Below are 14,855 nucleotides of genomic sequence, written 5' to 3'. Positions count from 1 at the left end.
AACTGGCAACTTGGATGTGGATTCATTTATTGCTTTGGATATTTTTGTTTTAACCAAAATGACTTTGCATTCTGGGAAATATCGGGCATCAATAGACAAATAAATAAATGGTACTGGTTATGAAAAACAGACCCACAAAAAGTAATTAAGCTGCAACACTTAAACTTAAAATACATACTGGAAGGCACTGAACAGCACAATAACCATGTTGAACAATAGTGAAAATAAAAAAACGAACGTGTTTCACTGTGAGGGAACTTCTTTTGGCTGTGATGGTGGAGGAAGGGGTGGAGGGCAGTTTGGTGCTTTGAGTCCAGGCCTTTTCAGTGGAGGCTTTTTCGGGTTGGCTGCCTGAGCTCGGGGTGCAGGCGTTGGCTTGGTCCTAGCCTCCACCCTCGCTGGGTCTGTGGTTGGGGGTGGAGGGCTCTGGAGCTTGGGAGGCACAGGGACTTTCGGCTTGGAGAAATGAACCGTCACCTGCTCGCTAGCTTTGTTGGTGCCGAAGGGTCTTCTTGCTGTAGAAAAACGAGAGCGGGGATATAAGGAAGACACTGACCAGGTTGTGTCCTTAGACCGTATATAAACATGGTCTGCACTTCCTCTCACTATCCAGAAATGAAGCCAAAATATCCTGGACACGAACGCTGCCATCTTGAGCTATTGGAGCCAGAGTCTGCACAGTTGCGATTCACACACTGGACCAATGGCAAGCCAGTCTCAGCTGTCAATCATGATGTCTCGCCCCATTATTAAAGCATCAGTTCATTAATTAAAACCAAATTAACTGGGGAAAAGTGAACAGTTATACAAACATAAGTGTGATAAGAAGTACCTAAAATGATAGAAATTGTCATTGAGAAAAATGTATTTGATGTGTACTTTGAATTTTTAGATTGGTCTATCTCCCATCCACTTGCATGGATGAGGCTGGGTTTATGACCTATACTGTAGCCAGCCACCAGGTGGAGATTGAGATGGTTTGGCTTCACTTTTGGGAAGCTGACATGTCGTTCATCCTTTTTTACGGTTCTTTTCAGAAAGCAGAGATTAATATTTCTTCTACTGTCCACTAAATGTACCTTTGATGGTGAAAATGTAAATCTTATACATCACATCACAGCATTATGAAATGTTTTTAGTTAAAGCAAAGCTATGATAATTTGTAATTGAAGAAACAACATAATCTTCTTACAGACAAACAATTTATGAATGCTACTGTAGCTAAAGTAAGCTAACTCTACAAAGATCCTGCTGAGCAACTGATATAGTTTGGTGACTATGTCTCTCCTTTATATTTATATTTCTATTACGTTAATTTAGCATGACTTTCCTGTAATTATCACAAGTGACCACAACGTCAGCTGTTTAAAAGCTACATCATTTCACTTTATCTCAATTTCAAAGACAAATGTCACCAATCTTTAGTGATAAATATCTCAGCATAATATTCTTAGATTATTATCAATGTTTAAACAAACAAAAAAATCCAACATTTGTTGGATTGCTAAATGGTGTGGCATTTCAGTTCGATTTATTTAGGCTGGGGAAGAGACACAATATGAGGTAACAGCAAAGTTGGTAAGAAAGAAAGGGTCTCAGTTTTGTAGACTGACAAACATCACATCAGGAAGAAAAGACTTAAAGGGGAAAGTTTTTCAACCTCTTCTCGGCTCTGAGGTAGTTACAATGACGCATGACACGAGAGGTGGATATTTTGGTCAGTGGTGTGAGTCTTCCTGTTTCCTGTGTACTTCCTGGTTGCTATGGCAAGTGGTAATTTATTTTCTCTCCCTCGACAAACCACAGAGTTGATTTTGTGAGAGGAAAAGGGTAGAAGTGAAGAATCTGTACACGACATTACACAATAGAAGGAGATATAAATAATGAGGCCGGTCTGAAACAACAATGAATGATGGGAATGCTGCTGCTATAGGAAAGTGTTGGGTCACTTAAAGGGGAAGTCCAACATTTTACACATGACGTTTACTTATGAGAAATGCTACTCAACTTGTGAAAACTGTTACTAATGTCTTCTAAGGAGCTGCGAGGTGATGTCTTAAAGGGCCCATATTTTACACCTTTCTTGGATTTAATTTGAGGTATTGGTACCCCTAAGATGATATATCAGTGGTTTAAAGTCGAAAAAACTGCTGCACTGTGTATTTCCATGTCCTCCCTTCTGCCTCTCTCTGGAGCTGCAGACAGAACAGGCTGTTTTCGCCTGCCTCTTGAGCCCCTCCTCTGATTGGCTGACTGCACTTTGAGTGACACGCGACCAGGCCTATCACCGTTCTCATTCTGGCGCACCGACTCTCTCTGGTAAACACAGCTGAGAGACATGTTGGTATGTTTGGATACAGCTATAAAAGACCAGCCACATATTTACAGTCGGTTACAAGAGGATGTTTCTGAACCTTATAAGTTACACCGTCCTCTTGTTAGTTCAAGTTTTAGCAGGACAGTCGGCCAATGTAGGAGTAATGTCTCACAACTGAGTTTCAATACGGAGTAACGTCTACGAGACGTTTCGATAACATATTTCTTAGAATGGACTGTGTGAAAAAGTCCACGGAGTGACTGTTTTTTTTCATACTTTGAGGGTACCTACTGACCCCCTTCAAGTCATTATGGATAGTGAAACCCCAGAACTACTACTACTCTTAGTTTAAGTACAATTTACGAACAAAATGTGAGTATATTTTATACCTAAGGGTTAAAATTGCCAGTAAAATCTACGTAAGTATTCTTTATCTACCAAGTCTTACTAGTAAGTAAACTTTGCTTGAGGATTTCCCAAGTAAAAATTACAAAGAATTTCCGCGTGAGAATTGTTACCGAGCTTTTGTTAAGTAAATGTCACTCCAAATTTTTTTCAGTGCAGCTTGAGTAAAATTTGAGTAAATCCTTTAGATCTGATACACAACTCTATCTCTTTGAACATAATGTTAGACTCAGAGGACTTTGACTTACGTTTGAACGGGGAGTTGATCTTCACCAATGCTCTGGGAGAGCGTGGAGGTGCCTCCAAAATCGACTCCAGCTGGCCTTGATCCGAGCACTGCTTCTGGGTGGGGCTCCTGTTCTGTCCCGGGTTTGGCGTTGATCCCGCAGCGGAAGTATTGGAGGCCGGAATGGGGTCGGGAGCGAATGATGATAAGACGCTGGACGTTGTGTTTTTAGGGGTTGGTGCCGTTGGTGCAGCTGCAGGGCGGGCCCATGTGGAGGAGCCACTGCGACTCACAGAGCCAGATTTCATCAGGAAGAAGGCGCCACTGTCCTGAGAGGTTGTGCTGATGGAAAGAAAAGGACGAAAATGTCTAGTTAGTACATAAACCTACCTTCAGCTTTAGTCCTTCTATGTGACAGCAAAATGCAGTCATTTTATTGTCAATCCATTCATCATTTAAGGCTTAGCTGCGAATACAGTTCTGACATAAGGATACCTGTTTGACTTGGAGAGTGGGAGGTGGTAGGATGAGGAGGAGGAGGATGTGGATGAAGAGGAGACTGCTCTGCTCAGTTTCTCCTTTTCTGAGATCAGAGACGATGCAACAGGAGCAGGAATGGTCACATCTGGGAACTCCGGGAGTTCTGGGATCTCAAAGGATACAGCTGACCAAAACAAGACATGGACATTGTTTTTGCTACATCAAATAGACAGCTTTACATTATACAGAATCAATCCTGTTAATTGGGTGATGATGAGTTTGCTGAGATGTGAGAATATAGTGACATTGATAAGAATAACTCTGATTACAAATCACAGACCAAACTGTCTGTTCTAAACAGTGTTCAGCCTAGGTTCCCCATTAAACTTTGACCAGGTGGAGTTTGCAAAGCAGAAAGTGGTTTACATTTGCAGTTTCCAGAGTGGGTGCAGCGTCACCCTGGGGTGCCTCAAGGACAGATCAAAGGCGCAAGATGTTTTCATTTCCATCCTGATATTGTATATTAGGATTACGTATTCATTTACTGCATTTTTGTAATGTTTTCAAACACATCAAAACAGAAGAACAGAACACACATAAAATATGAGCAAATATGAATGCCTGTCGTTATAGCAACCTGTAGATTTTGCAGATGCACTGCAGTCAGAGCAAGCGATAAAAACTTTGGGAATGATTTTTTATCTTATTTAAATCTTGCTGAACTGTTGGTTTCTTTATACGACGTGGATTCCCAACCAGTCAAACTGGGCAACTGTCCCAACGCGTTTAACCTGAGGCCTAAAGGCTCCAGGTTCATTGTGTGGTTTATGGTAATTTATTTAACGAGAAACTGAAATAAAAAAAGGAATGACAGGGATATTCAGGTGGCAACTCCATAAATTCATAATCTTAAGATCCTGACTTCATTATACAAAATGTAAAAAAAATCAAGTGTATCACTGTTTTAGTGTCACTGCTGTGATCTCTTTGTGAGATTTACCTTATCATAACTGAGAGAAAATTTTTAAAAGCCAAAACTGCAAATGTGATAACTTAAAAATAAGTTCAAGTAAACCAGAACCACCCTGACATACCTTCAGGGAAGAGGCTGGAGCAGTACTGAATAAGAGGCTCCATAACTGTGACCACCTGAACTGAAGAAGCTGACGCCATGTCAAACAGAGCAGCTTCACTATAGAGACACAGAGAAGCAGAGGAAACAACAAGAGGTCAGAATGAAAGAATATGACATTGTCACTGTTCTGCATAGAAAGGAACTACATCGCAGACCTGGTATTAACGTCCGTCCTGAGAGATCTGATCTAAAGTGGTCAATGCTAAAAATATGATTCTTTATGACACTGTAGTGGGTCAGAGGCCGTCGACTGAGTACGCGGTCTTTCATATGTAGCCCAGGACACATTTGCACTCGCACAGCAAAAGCCCAGTGATCAGATCTCAGGATGCATTGAGGATGCATTATAGTGTGTTCAAACCTGTTCTTAGAGCAGTCAAGTTGTAATTTGATCGCACAGGATGGGTTTCACTAAAACACTCTTGTGAGCAGAAGTTCTGGTTCATGACACCGATGCTCAATTGAAGATTATGAAAGAGGAAGGACAGGCAAAACAGGGAACATGAATGAGAGGAGTACGGTAACAGTACACACGGTATAAAGAAAGTATGATGAGTTATTTCATACGTACCCTTCAGCTCGGGGCCAGAGCAGGTTGGGCCCCAGGACGATGGCAATGTTTCTGGGGGTCATCTTGTTCACAGCCTCCTGCTCAGACAACAGAGACAAAAACTGGACCAGATACCTGACAGAGAGAGGAAAACACAAAGTAGACCGGGTGATGGAAGGAGACTTGGGAGTTCAGGGAGGATCAGTCAGGTTGAATTAAATTCTTTCAGCGCCCTTTAGTGACGAAAGCGCCTACTTGATGATTATTAGGTGAGAACTGAGATACACAAATGTGGCAAAAACACAACATCAGCCCGGCTGAAGCTCCCAAAAAGTGAAGTCAAACTGTCTTGAACGCCACCTGGTGGCTTTTTGCAGTACAAGTCATAAAGCCCACCTCCTCCATGTTAGTGAATGGGACATGGACCAAACTAAAATAGTCAGACTACACGTCAAATAATTTTTTCTCAAAGAAGGTTTCTTTCCTTTTAGGTCATTTTTATCACACTGATGTATGTTCAACGGCTCATTTGCTGTTTTAGTTTTTATTAGTTATTTGAAGTTAAAAACAAAACGGCGTGAAACCTCATGATTGACAGCTGACACTGAGACACAATGTGTATTTGTGGGACCTTGCTACCGCGGCTTCATCCACATTTACTATTGTTCAGACTCAGATGGTGGCATTCATATATTTTAGCTTTATTTCTGTATAGGAGGAAGTGGAACGGTGTCGTCCATACAGTCTATGGTGGGCTAAATGGTCAAGTTAAAAAAATTATAATCTTATAAATAATGATAACAATGTCAAAAGCACATGATGTACCATGATGACCTGTATCTGGAATATTTTGGTTTAATTTTTGTACAATAGGAGGAAGTGGAGACACATAATCCATCTATATTTTGTGTGTTTGTTTCATAACTGCTAATATTTGCTAATCACCGTAGCACTATACACAAAGTTCAACCAATGAGAGTGCTACATGAGGGGTCGCCAAAGTCAGGAGCATTTTTTTGCCCCTGAGATGGAAAAGAAAGTGACATTTGTTCATGAACAGATTGGGCACAAACCTGAGGTTGTTGTAGTTGTCAGGTGGCAGTTTCTTCAGCAACACTTTGAACTGCTCCAGTTTCTCTGTCAAGTCTTTTTCCCTATGAAGATACAGACCAAACTCATGACACGAACCTTAAACCACAGTAAAATGAGAAATATTTCGAGTGAAGATATTGCACACACCCAGCTGCTTTGAACCAGTCATTGTAGAGTTCAAAGGTCAATAGGGGCTCGGGCAGTTCTCGAAGGTAACACTTCAAAGCTCCTGTCAAAGGATTCAGAGACAAACAGTCCACAATCACAACAGTGTTTAATCAGTTCAAGGTAATATATAGTTACCCAATACTGTTGGACAAACAATGATAAAGAATAACACGATGCCCAGCTGAATTCCCTCTCTGCTTGATAAAATTGATGGATTTTAGGTTATTGCTCTAAAACTTCTCCAGTACACAGGAAATTATGTATTTCACATTTGTGGAAGTTATAACAGGGGCTGAGTGAACAGAAGAGGAACAGTGAAATGAGCAGTGAAAGTCACGTTGGCTGAACAGACAAAGAAGCACCCGTGACATATCTTTACCAGCCACAGCGTGAGGGTCAATTGTGAACTCGCTGTGGTCCACGTTTCCTTGATCCAGGCAAGTCTTCAGCCTCTTCACCACTGAGGCTGCCGCCGCCAAACGAAACAGGCCCTTGAGTGGTAAGTGAGGAAAGGATAAGTGATTAGGCGGGAGATCCAGAGATGGCAGTAAGGCTCAAGTGATGAGCAGCCAATGACCTCCCAAGTTGTAAAGTAAGTAAAATTCCATGACCAGGTCTAGCCAAGATTTAGTTATAACCTGATGCACAGAAGCCCGAGACAGAAATCAGAGCAGTGGTTTTCAAAAGTATTCAACATAATATCACATTTGCTGTAAAATATACTGATTGATTTGCCTTAGCATCAGTACTTCCTTCATGTTCCTGAAGCGGAGATGCTAAGACAATTTGATTAAAAAGTTTATAGCGTTTAGACACACTGTTTTGTCTGAATTTAGAAATAGAATGTACAGGTTATCCAAGCCTTTATGTCTTTAGAAGTTTAACTGCCTGATTGGCTTCATCTGGCTTCATAGATAAATACAGCTGGGTGTCATCTGCGTAACAATGGAGATGTTTGTGGTGCTCTCTGATAATATTGCATAAAGGAAGCATACATAGGGTAAAAAGTATCGGCCCCAGTACAGAACCTTGTGGAACTCCATGAGAGAGTCATTGTTATCATCACCAGAGCGGAATCTGATCAGTACAACTTAAACCAGCCGAGCGCTGTTCCTTTAATCCCAAAAACATGTCCAGGGTTTGATGCCACTGCCTGATTTCTCTTTCATCCCATCAGTCCTACCTCCTCTCCCATGCCCGTTCTCAGTAGCATGTGAATACACTCCTGGATGGGTACGGCGATTTCTCTGTCGCTTTTAGACAGATGAGACAGCAGAGGCTCCCCGTAGACTTTCTCACTGGAGAGGCCCAGCGCTGGCCCTGCACAATCAGACACAGCACACAGAGGAAATGAGCACATGTAGAAATATTGCGTTGACAGTGCAGGAAATAAATGCTCAGATGGACACACACAAGTTCACCATTTTGACTGTGATTCTCTTTGAGCTCGCTGATGTTTTTGTCCAGGAACTCATGTGAATGTTTGTGGTATTCTGCTTGCAGTTCGAGAAGCTACGATTGCACAAACAAGAGAGGTGGTGGATATGAGAAGCTGCATGAGTAAATACTACAACGTTAGGCAAATATTTTGCAAAACTTGCAGATTTTATTTTGTTTGCACACTTTTGAATACATTTAGATGTAAAAAAAAATTTATATCTATCACAACTGCAGCTCACACGAATGAAGTAGTTGGCGTAGTGATCTTCTTTAGTCGCAAAGTGGTACAGATCTGCAGAGTACTGGTCCTGCAGAGACAGAAAACATCAAGAATAAACCATTGACTTCATTGAGGTAATGGTGGCGGTTCAGTCCCTTTCTCACGGACACGAGGTACTCTTACCTTGATGCTCTCCAACTTCCTCCATGCTTCTTCCACTTCCTCCCGAAGCCCTTCCTGCTTTGCCTGGGCGCCGGTGCTGGCCTGACTCCTGGCCACAAACACACACAAACATGTCTCCAGCTTCAGAGGACATTACATTGACTGTCCTGGATCGTCCTGGAGACTTTAACCTTAACCATAGTTACCCTAAACACATTTTCACCTTAAAAAATTTACGTTATGGGGACTTTTTTATCCCCATAAGGAAGAGAAGTCCCAATTATGTGACTATATAAACTGATTTAGGTCCCCACAATATGACACTCACCTTTTTGCGTTGTTCCAGTCTGTAGTGAGCTTTGCAAACTGCTTCTTGTTCTTGAGAATCTCTGGTAAATCATCCTAAAATGAAAACCAACAAGGGTAAAATGCTGAGATTAAACTTTTGGAATATTTGTTGGTCTTTTCAGTGATGACTGAGCTTTATATGTGTGTGTTTTTGCATTAAAGAAGAAAATACCAATGTGCTAGTCACACGCTTTGAAATGAACACATACGGGAATGGAAACAATAGCATGAGCACTTGATATATAGCTAGTACAATGTTTGACATGGTCGCGAGTGAAGGACAGAGTATTTTTAGACACAGTGCAGCCGTGGTTAAAGGTTGTTAGTGGCTCATGAGAAGTGGAACAGACGTTTCTCTTCGGCAGCCACTGTCTCACCTCGCTGAGCTTGTTGAGCGGCACCAGGACTTCTCTTTCCAGTTTCATCTCAAAGTCGGCCAGCATGCTCGCCAGCATCTTCTCCATGAAACAGCACATCTCCAACACCCTCCTGCCACACACACACACAAATAGAGCTCATGGTCAACTTCTGTGACAGTGAAACCGTGAAAACACATTTACATTAAACGTTGCGTGTAGAAAAGAAACCATCAAACACATACTGTAGAGCGCCTGCAACAAGAACTGCAAACTAAATATTCTGATCCAACATGGGACTTCCTCACGTTATTCCTCACATCATTAGACAAAGCAAGAGACATGAAATTAATGGCAGCTCATCTCACTGCTCTCTCAACCATCTATGACTATAAATAAATAATACATAGTAAACAGAGGGTCTACACAGGCTGGGGGATCCAAAGTTTAGGCACAGAGTGAGTATGTATGTATGTATAGATAGATGGATGGATGTATAACCTGCAGAGGATCAAACCTGTCACCTGATAGAGGACTCTGCGTCAAAGTCTTTGAGGCTCTCTGCCATGCTGACCGACAGCAGCATCAGAGGGAGCTTTTTCTACGGAGAGAGAAGTGGGTGTGACACCTGTCAGCAACCAATCAAATATGTTTCCAGAGGTGCTGTGGATGTAGTAAGTCTCCAAGTGTCTGAGTACCATTCGTCTCTCAGCGTCCAGCCCGGACTGACTCTGCATGCAGCCCTGCAGCTTCTTGTAGACGACCTGAGCGGCCTTTTTGGCTGGTTCCACCCGCTGCTCCACCTTCATTCATTTATTCAGCCACACACAAACACACAAATAAAGATTTTTGTACTTCTCTTTTTAGCACTACACCAGAAAATACTGACAACATCCCTCCCTGTAAGCAATGATAATTGAGACATAGATGAAACTGTTTTAAAAAGTGTAAAAAGTTTTGAGAAACTGCCTGAAAATAAATGTATTGTAATTGTAATGTGCAGATACAAACGGTAATTTAAGTGCAGTAATCTGCTTTCTGGATGTTTTCTAACTGAGTGTCTTCTAAAGCTCATTGAACAAGTCATTTTTATAAGAGTACCAACAAGCACACGGACGAAGCAGTAACTATAGTTGTATTGTTATTAATATGTTATTGATGCTGGTATTACTCACCAGTACCAGGTCCTCGTGTAGTAGTTCAGTGGCATCTTGTGACCTGATGACGTGACACAGTGTTGGTTAGTGAATGTAAACACAACAAGTGCCAAAATGAACAATATCAACATTCAAACGTGGTTTTGTTAGAATTTACAGAAATCGAGTTATTCTATTATTGTCTTAATGATTTGCTGATTATTTTCTCAATTAATCTCATCTATAAAATGTGCATATGTATAAAGTGGTAAAAAATTTCCCATCACAGATCCTCTTCCTCCCACCAACACTGCCATCTTGCACATTTGGAGCCTGTGCAGTAGCGACAGGGAGATGTAGTGCCAGTAGTTGTGTATCCCGTCGATACACACGCTCAACCAATCGCAATCATAAGATAATTGTTATCATCAAATAACCAATTAAAATTACCACTTGGACATACATCAGTGTGATAATAACATACATAACAGAAAACATATTTGAGAAACATTTATTTGACCTGCACTTTAACTTTTTAGTTTGGTCCATGTCCCATATATTACCATGGAGGAGGCTGGGTTTATGACCTACACTGCAGCCAGCCACCAGGGGGCTATTGAGAAACTTTGGGTTCACTTTTGTGGCACTGTCATGTCATCTTTACATACATATTATATACAGTCTATAGCGGTGCATATGACATCACAGGCAGCAGCTGGTTACTGAACTAAGCTGCGAGCTTCACTATTTCCTGGCCAGGTGCATTGAGATCCCCTTGCTCAGAGTCTTTATGCTAATATGAGCTAAGTAGAAGCTGATGCTAACTTCACATGAGTAACTTATGACCTATAAGAAATAATCAGCAAATACAAACTCGTGTTCTTTGGCCAACAGTGGTAGGGTTGAAGAACTTTTTTTAGGCCAGTCTGACAAACAACACGAAGCCAACAAGCTGAACCGCTGGAGTGTGAGGGGTTGTCTCTGAGGTTTACTGCAGCACCAGCTCTGAGAGAGAAATGACGGTTTAAGACCACAACCCTGTTTCACCTCCGCTGTGGCATGCAGTCGTGGGGAAGAGGAGGGGGAAGAGATCAGCAGAGATGAAGCACAACACGTGTCTCTGCTGCTTTGAGAACATCTTTTAGTTTGTGATGCACCGAAAAAACGAAGCACAGCCCGGTTTGAAAAGAGGTCAGATGAGCTTCAGCACGTCCGAGTATGTACGTTCTTATTTTCCCCAAGGAACGTGACATCTGACATTTCAAAACACAAAGAGGAGGAATGCATGAGGCTCACATCAGTTCCTCTGATTCTTTGGGAAATGCTTCACTCCACATAGATTACAATTACATCCCAAATGTAGTGGTTGTTTATAAGGAAAGTTGAAGCTAGGGTTGGAAATCCAGGAAAAGATAACGAGAGCAGGCCACACTTTTGGAAAACTGTAACCGATACGTCCCACGCCATCCCATCAGCCCCAAAGCTTCGCACGCTAAACAACAAGAAGACGACTTTTCTGTCACTTGCTCGCTCACTTCTGATTGGTCGTGTATATTACACGCAAGAGCCACAGACACCCGCTTTTTTACAGATTACTTCTTCGTTGATGGCTATCTATATATACAAACTGTACATTACATGTGGATACTTAGCATGCATGCGTGTGCTACTGTGCATTATGTTTATCTCACCAAAAGTCACCGAGCTGGAGTAAAGTGAGAACTGGGTGGAGGGATGTTTGTAGCTGAAGTGCACGTTGCACTGCTGCAGATGCATGGTTTGTAGGTCTTTTATTAGACACACACACACCCACACACCAAGAGAAAACCAGACAAAGTGTGTCATGCATGATTTCACCCACTCCGTTTCAAATATCAGTCACTGCCATGCAAAACTCTCAAGACCCGAGGTATTCGACTTGTGTGGCATCCAAATACTTGAATCAAACTGACACCTACTCGTGAGCCAGGCACAGACACATGTGCTCAGAGATGAACGGCTAAGATCAAGGTTTTCGATTATCTACAGACCGAAAAATGAAAACAGTGATGAAAACAACACAAATGGAAAAATTGCAATAATCTATTTACGTTGTGTCATAATTTCGTTTCCTCTTGCAGAGATGCCTCACACTTGTCCCCTCAGATGTGCTGAACCGCTGTGGTGTTAATGCGCGGAGGAGCCTGAGGTTTCCCCAAAAAATCTGCATGTCTCTTTCAAGAGGAACCAGCCACTGTAGCATTCCTGCTAGACACACTTCCCACCGCCGTATTTGCAAGAGTGAAAATGAGAACATGGAAACCAAAGCAGAATTGAACATTTCCTCAAAGCAGAATAGTACTGAAACGAAAGCTTCTCCAGCATACTGTGGCAGCTAGTCAGCTCTGGATTTGATGAAAATGAAAGACACCTTAAAGGTTTTTATACTTAAAATATTACAAATGTTTTTTGTGTTTGTGTTATTTGACCCCTTTCCACTCCTAGATCCCTCAGACCCTCAGATCAGCAACTCGGTTTCGCGATGAGACCATAGACCGTAAATAAAGATGGACAACATGACAGCTCCACAAAGGTGAAGCCATAATTTTCCGATTGCCCCCAAAAGTCTGGCTGCAGCAGAGGTCTTAAACCCCAGCTCTTCCATGTTAGTGGATGGGACATGGACCAAATTAAAAAGGAACAAAAACCAGGGGTGAAAACATTACTTCCTTGGTGCTAACTTTTCTGGATGTGTAAATTGACATTTGACTAAAAAGTCAAATTACACATCAGATACATTTCTCAAATATGATTTCTGTCCTATTAGGTACTTCTTATAACACTGATGTGATCAATGTTAATTTTACAGTAAGTTTTAATTATTCATTTGATGGGGTGAATCATCATATTGACAACTGAGACTGACTCGCGATTGGTCAAGCTGTTCCATCAGAAAGGTTATTAGTATGGACGTAGCCTGAAAGTGAAAGTTTCCTAAAGGAGTTTGCGGGATCACACTCGCATCAGTTAATGCAAATTCAACCATCCACCGATCATTACGTGTTCCTCTCCCACTGACATGCTCAAGCTTAAACTCAAGACTTACAATGTTATCTCAGGATCTTAACTGTCTTTGTTTATATTAAATATTTTTTTTGCCTTGTATTTGATTTTAATTTTAGACTTGTATTTGTTTTTATTGTACAACACTATTAAATGTGCTTCATAAATAAGCTTGACGTGAAATGATCCGTACTTAGATTAAAACTTAGATCCTTGAAGAAAACTGACGTAAATTCACGTTATCAAGCTTCGAAGCTAAAGATTTTTGCTGAACTGAAACAACTGTTGTGAGCAGATTTAAGTTACAAGGTCAGTCAGACTAAATCTTTTACAGCTAAATCTAAAAGTTCAATCATAATAATCTAGCGAGTCAGATTTAAACTTTTCATTTACGAGTGGAACATTGTGTTATTTCTTCTCTCACTAGTTATAATGGCACTTTAAAGCACTTGCTTTTAACTGCAACTATAGTTTCAAGGTCATGTGTAAACCATGAGACTAACATAAAATCCCAGAATAAAACATATGAATTTCTGGTTGAAAGCCCTCGAGTGTGGGAAAAAGAACTTTCGAAAAAACTCAGAGGAAGTTTCAGATCTCGACACTTACCTTGCTGCAGAGCTGAGCTGCTTCAGGATGCTGAGAGACTGTCGGAGCATGCCTGCACCGGAACCCGACGAGCTTCTCTACCCGACCACCACCTGAGACCTGCTCAGTACCCACAAAGTGTCCACAACACGTCCACGCAGGGTCCAGCCGTGCTACTTCATCAGGTGAGGAAGGTACAACACAGGCCTGGTCTTCTCTGCCTCCGTGTGTTTGTGTATGCGTGTTATTGCCGTCAGGTTTCGTTCTTGTTTCAGGGGTGTGCTCTTAAGTAACAGCTAGCACAAGTCGGTGAATGAGGAAGTTGCACAGATGAAGTGTCAGCTGTGAGGGGGAAGAGAGATTTTTTGACAGGTTTGACTGTCACACTTTGTATCAACAATCTGCACAGATATGGTGTTAACTCTGACATTACACAATGGAGGTATAATGGCTTTTATACTGTTTACCAAAGAAGAATTTACTACTTACAAATCGCATTTTGAAATATCCTCCTGGCAGCCTGCAGTTAGTTAGTGCTTCTGTAAATGATAAGTGTGTGCGACAGAGGTAAAGATATTTGAAAAGCAACAACAAAAAAAAGAGGAAACTGTCACCGCTGCTGACTCCGATATGATCTATTTTTAAATCAGTGCAATTTAAAATGTTTAATTTGAGTATGGGCTGGACTCAGGCCTCGAGTATTTGTATAAGTTGGGCTTTATCTGCATTCATTTTCTTAAGTGTCATTCTTTTTGTTTTGCCCAGAATAAAGATGACGACACATCTCCACTTCCTCTCACTCTCCACAAACGCTGTCATCTTGCGCATTTGGAGAAATAATTTGCTCACTAGCGATAGGGGGGATGGAGCCGCTGTATGTAGGTCCTGCCGATAAACACGCTCGACCAATCGTGTGTCAGTCTCAGACGATTCTCTCCATCTTCATAACATCAAATTACTAATTTAAACCAAACTTACTGGAAATGTTAACATTTAAAATACACTTAAATGACAGAAACTATCTTTGAGAACAAAGAAAAATATTTGACAAGTACTTTAACTTTTTAAAGTTGGTTCATTTCCCATCCACTAACATGGAAAGGGTGGGGTTTAGGACATGTTCTGCAGCCAGCCACCAGGGGGCGATCAAGATGCTTTGGCTTCACTTTTGGGGAGCAGTCATGTCATCC

General features: G+C 41.5%; 1 protein-coding gene across 1 annotated transcript; it reads right to left on the bottom strand.

Annotated features, from left to right (window-relative positions):
• Positions 1-10: 10 nt before the first annotated feature.
• Positions 11-14,238, bottom strand: sh3bp1 (SH3-domain binding protein 1). Its single transcript, XM_035145258.2, has 19 exons — positions 14,155-14,238; positions 13,687-14,007; positions 10,075-10,117; positions 9,598-9,702; positions 9,424-9,500; positions 8,921-9,032; positions 8,524-8,597; positions 8,217-8,304; positions 8,053-8,121; positions 7,795-7,885; positions 7,557-7,693; positions 6,753-6,864; positions 6,353-6,434; positions 6,187-6,267; positions 5,135-5,248; positions 4,523-4,620; positions 3,444-3,612; positions 2,971-3,290; positions 11-515 (listed from the first exon to the last, which is right to left on the bottom strand). Exons 2-19 carry the CDS (start codon positions 13,734-13,736, stop codon positions 244-246), a joined length of 2,094 nt encoding a protein of 697 aa, XP_035001149.1. The 5' UTR covers positions 13,737-14,007; positions 14,155-14,238; the 3' UTR covers positions 11-243.
• Between the last annotated feature and the right edge of the window lie 617 nt (positions 14,239-14,855).

Source organism: Hippoglossus stenolepis, chromosome 21, assembly GCF_022539355.2.
Source record: "Hippoglossus stenolepis isolate QCI-W04-F060 chromosome 21, HSTE1.2, whole genome shotgun sequence".
Lineage (NCBI taxonomy): Eukaryota > Metazoa > Chordata > Actinopteri > Pleuronectiformes > Pleuronectidae > Hippoglossus > Hippoglossus stenolepis.
Note: the sequence above shows the minus strand (reverse complement) of the source record. Positions and strands in the feature narration are given on the sequence as shown.

Excerpts from the sequence above, each read along its gene's own strand:
- sh3bp1 (XM_035145258.2), bottom strand. The coding sequence starts at position 13,736 with ATGCTCCGACAGTCTCTCAGCATCCTGAAGCAGCTCAGCTCTGCAGCA. Across the intron at positions 10,118-13,686 it reads CAGCTCAGCTCTGCAGCAAG|GTCACAAGATGCCACTGAAC; the intron begins GTAAGTGTCGAG and ends TCACGTCATCAG. Across the intron at positions 7,886-8,052 it reads ACGCCAACTACTTCATTCGT|CTTCTCGAACTGCAAGCAGA; the intron begins GTGAGCTGCAGT and ends GTGCAATCGTAG.